A 2,642-nucleotide genomic window follows, 5' to 3' on the forward strand; every position below is an offset into this window, starting at 1 on the left:
CAAAGTGGACTGCGTAGTAGGGCTCTTGATATCTCTCTCCCTTTCCGTCTTTCTAAAAAACTCAACTAGCATTTTCCACCCGGAAATACTAGGCATGGAGTTCCACTGAATAACTAAGTGAGAATACAGAGAGCTAGCTCATAAACAGATAGACAGGAGGCATTGTCAGCCTTGTCATCGCCAAAGAAAAGCTCCAGCGTGATCAGCAAGYGTAGCAAGGCTTTAAGCTCATCGTCGGTCAACTCCAGAGGGCACTAGACATTTGGAGAATGCGCGTTGAAATTGGGAATGTCCAAAAGCAATATTTGCTATAACTGCAAACTGGAAAGAAGTAAGGAAACGGTTTCACACTTCCCCTGTGAGTGCCCAGCTCTATCACAACCCCATCTACATCGCATCGAATTCTTGGTGTCCGTAAACCTTGAGTGGGTATCAATAAAAACATAACGGAAATAATTAGTTTGATAGAGGGCACCAAATGGTTTGAATCACAACAATGAAACGAGATAGCAATATTTAATAGTGTATAAAAATGGAACAGAAGGGGTTGAACTCATACCTGCCTACTTACGAGGACCCCTTTCTAATGTGCAATGGCTACTGTATTCCAGTGCTCCACTTAAAGGAATAATTCGATCAAAAATAACGAATTGAGTCATTAAAAGAGTTTTGATCTTATTAATTAGGCGAAAGATTTTTTCTTTCTTAGTTCAAATTTTGTTATCTTAATAATAGAGGGTCCTAGCGCTGAAGATTGCCACACTGAGCTCTAAGTTACTCGTTTTTTAAAAAAATTTTTAATATATTTTTTAAAAGTATAACGTGGAAAGCTAATCTTTCCCTACTTCTTGTTTCAGTACCGTGTTTCGGGCAACGTCACGTACAAATTTTCTTGCTATTCACTTCAATTATTGTAAATTATATTGCCAAATTCAACGCGGGGGTTGCTGTGGTGGCCATGACAGATGCSGCGACTACAAATCCTAACTTTCCGGTAGGATTAAATAATTATCGTTTATCATATTTATTTAATAAACCTACTTTTCTTTTCAGGAATACAAGTGGARTGATATGGAAAAATCGTACATTCTGTCGAGCTTCTTCTGGGGTAATTTCATTACACAATTCCCCGGTGGTTACCTCTGCCGTCGKCTGGGCGCCAAACGCACGATGTTTATCTCAACACTGGGCTCTTCGTTATTTGCTCTTCTGCCACCGCTTTGCGTTAATTGGGGCGGTTGGGGCATCTACTGTGGCATACGTATTGTACAGGGACTATTTCAGGGATTTCTTTTTCCCTGCCTACACGCACATCTCGCAGCTTGGTGTCCGGTAAGCGAACGCAATCGTTTGGGTGCGCTAGCCAATACGGGTATCGAATGCGGTACACTGCTGTCTATGTTCATAAGTGGCTTAATTGCGGCTTCGAGCATCGGTTGGCCAGGGTTGTTCTATGTATCTGGTGCCTTGGGCTTAGTTTGGTGCGTCGCTTGGCTGTTGTTAGCCGCCAATAAACCAGCGGAGTGCCAGTTTATTACAAAAGCAGAACTTGATTACATAGAGGCCTCGCAGAATATCACAAAAACAGTAAAGTCGGATGAAGTAGTACAAAAGATTCCAGTGCCTTGGCATGCTATATTGACTTCTTTGCCATTTTGGGCATTAGTAGTCGCACGTTCAGCGCATTCTTGGGGTTTCTCCACACTTCAAGCTGAACTGCCTTCCTATATGAAGGGTGTGCTAAATATGGACATGAAGAGTAACGCTTTCTATTCGGCGCTACCTTATTTGGCTATGTGGTGTATGTCTTATGTATATCTGATTGTCTCGGATGTTTTGCTCAATCGAAAAATAGCCTCACTCACAGCTATACGCAAGACCTTCAATACATGCRCCTTTTGGATACCGGCTACTGGTCTTATATGCATTGGACTCCTCGGGGAGGACCAGAAGAATTTCGCGATTGCTTTAATGACGATAAGTGTTGGCTCGAATGCTGGTGCTACAATTGGCAGTGCGCTGAACACCATCGATCTCTCGCCGAATCATGCTGGCATTCTTATGGGCATCGTGAACTCAGCCGCTAATGTGATACCGATACTTACGCCGCTSCTAGTCGGTGTGCTGGTAAAGGACGAGGTGTGTAGAAATGAGTTTTTTGTTGTGTGAAAAATTATTAACTCGAAGTTTTTATTTTACAGCATAATCGCGTACAGTGGCAATTAGTCTTCATAATATCGGCTGTCGTGTTTGCTTCGGGTAACTTGTTCTATTTGATTTTTGGCAAGATGGACCTACAGCCATGGGATGATAGAGATTATCTCTCGAAGAAGTGTTATCAAAATTCGGAGTTTCCGCACAAAGTGCTTAGTGAGCATGTGTGTGCGGTAACGGCGATATGTACTCCAGCTGTAACAAGCTGAATTGAGCTCTAAGGTTAAGAATGTAAATTTATATTATATAATTTCTTAATATATGTATTAAATATTATATTAAGTTAAAGATTGTTGCAAAAAAGTACCCGGAAAATGTTAATAAAAAGCAAAATATTTAATAATTTTTGTATTTATATGTTGTCGTCCTCAAAGCAATCTCCACTACCTGTAATACTATTATGTCATAAATTTTCCACTTCTTGAAAC

The 2,642-nt window shown here is 40.9% G+C and overlaps 1 protein-coding gene across 1 annotated transcript; it reads left to right on the top strand.

Moving 5' to 3' along the window:
- Positions 1–532: 532 nt before the first annotated feature.
- Positions 533–2,436, top strand: LOC108976535 (putative inorganic phosphate cotransporter). Its single transcript, XM_018945718.1, has 4 exons — positions 533–602; positions 858–994; positions 1,054–2,139; positions 2,202–2,436. Exons 1-4 carry the CDS (start codon positions 533–535, stop codon positions 2,421–2,423), a joined length of 1,515 nt encoding a protein of 504 aa, XP_018801263.1. The 3' UTR covers positions 2,424–2,436.
- Positions 2,437–2,642: the final 206 nt, after the last annotated feature.

This window comes from Bactrocera latifrons, unplaced genomic scaffold, assembly GCF_001853355.1.
Source record: "Bactrocera latifrons isolate USDA-ARS-PBARC rearing strain unplaced genomic scaffold, ASM185335v1 scaffold_771, whole genome shotgun sequence".
In the NCBI taxonomy this organism is placed as follows: Eukaryota; Metazoa; Arthropoda; class Insecta; order Diptera; family Tephritidae; genus Bactrocera; species Bactrocera latifrons.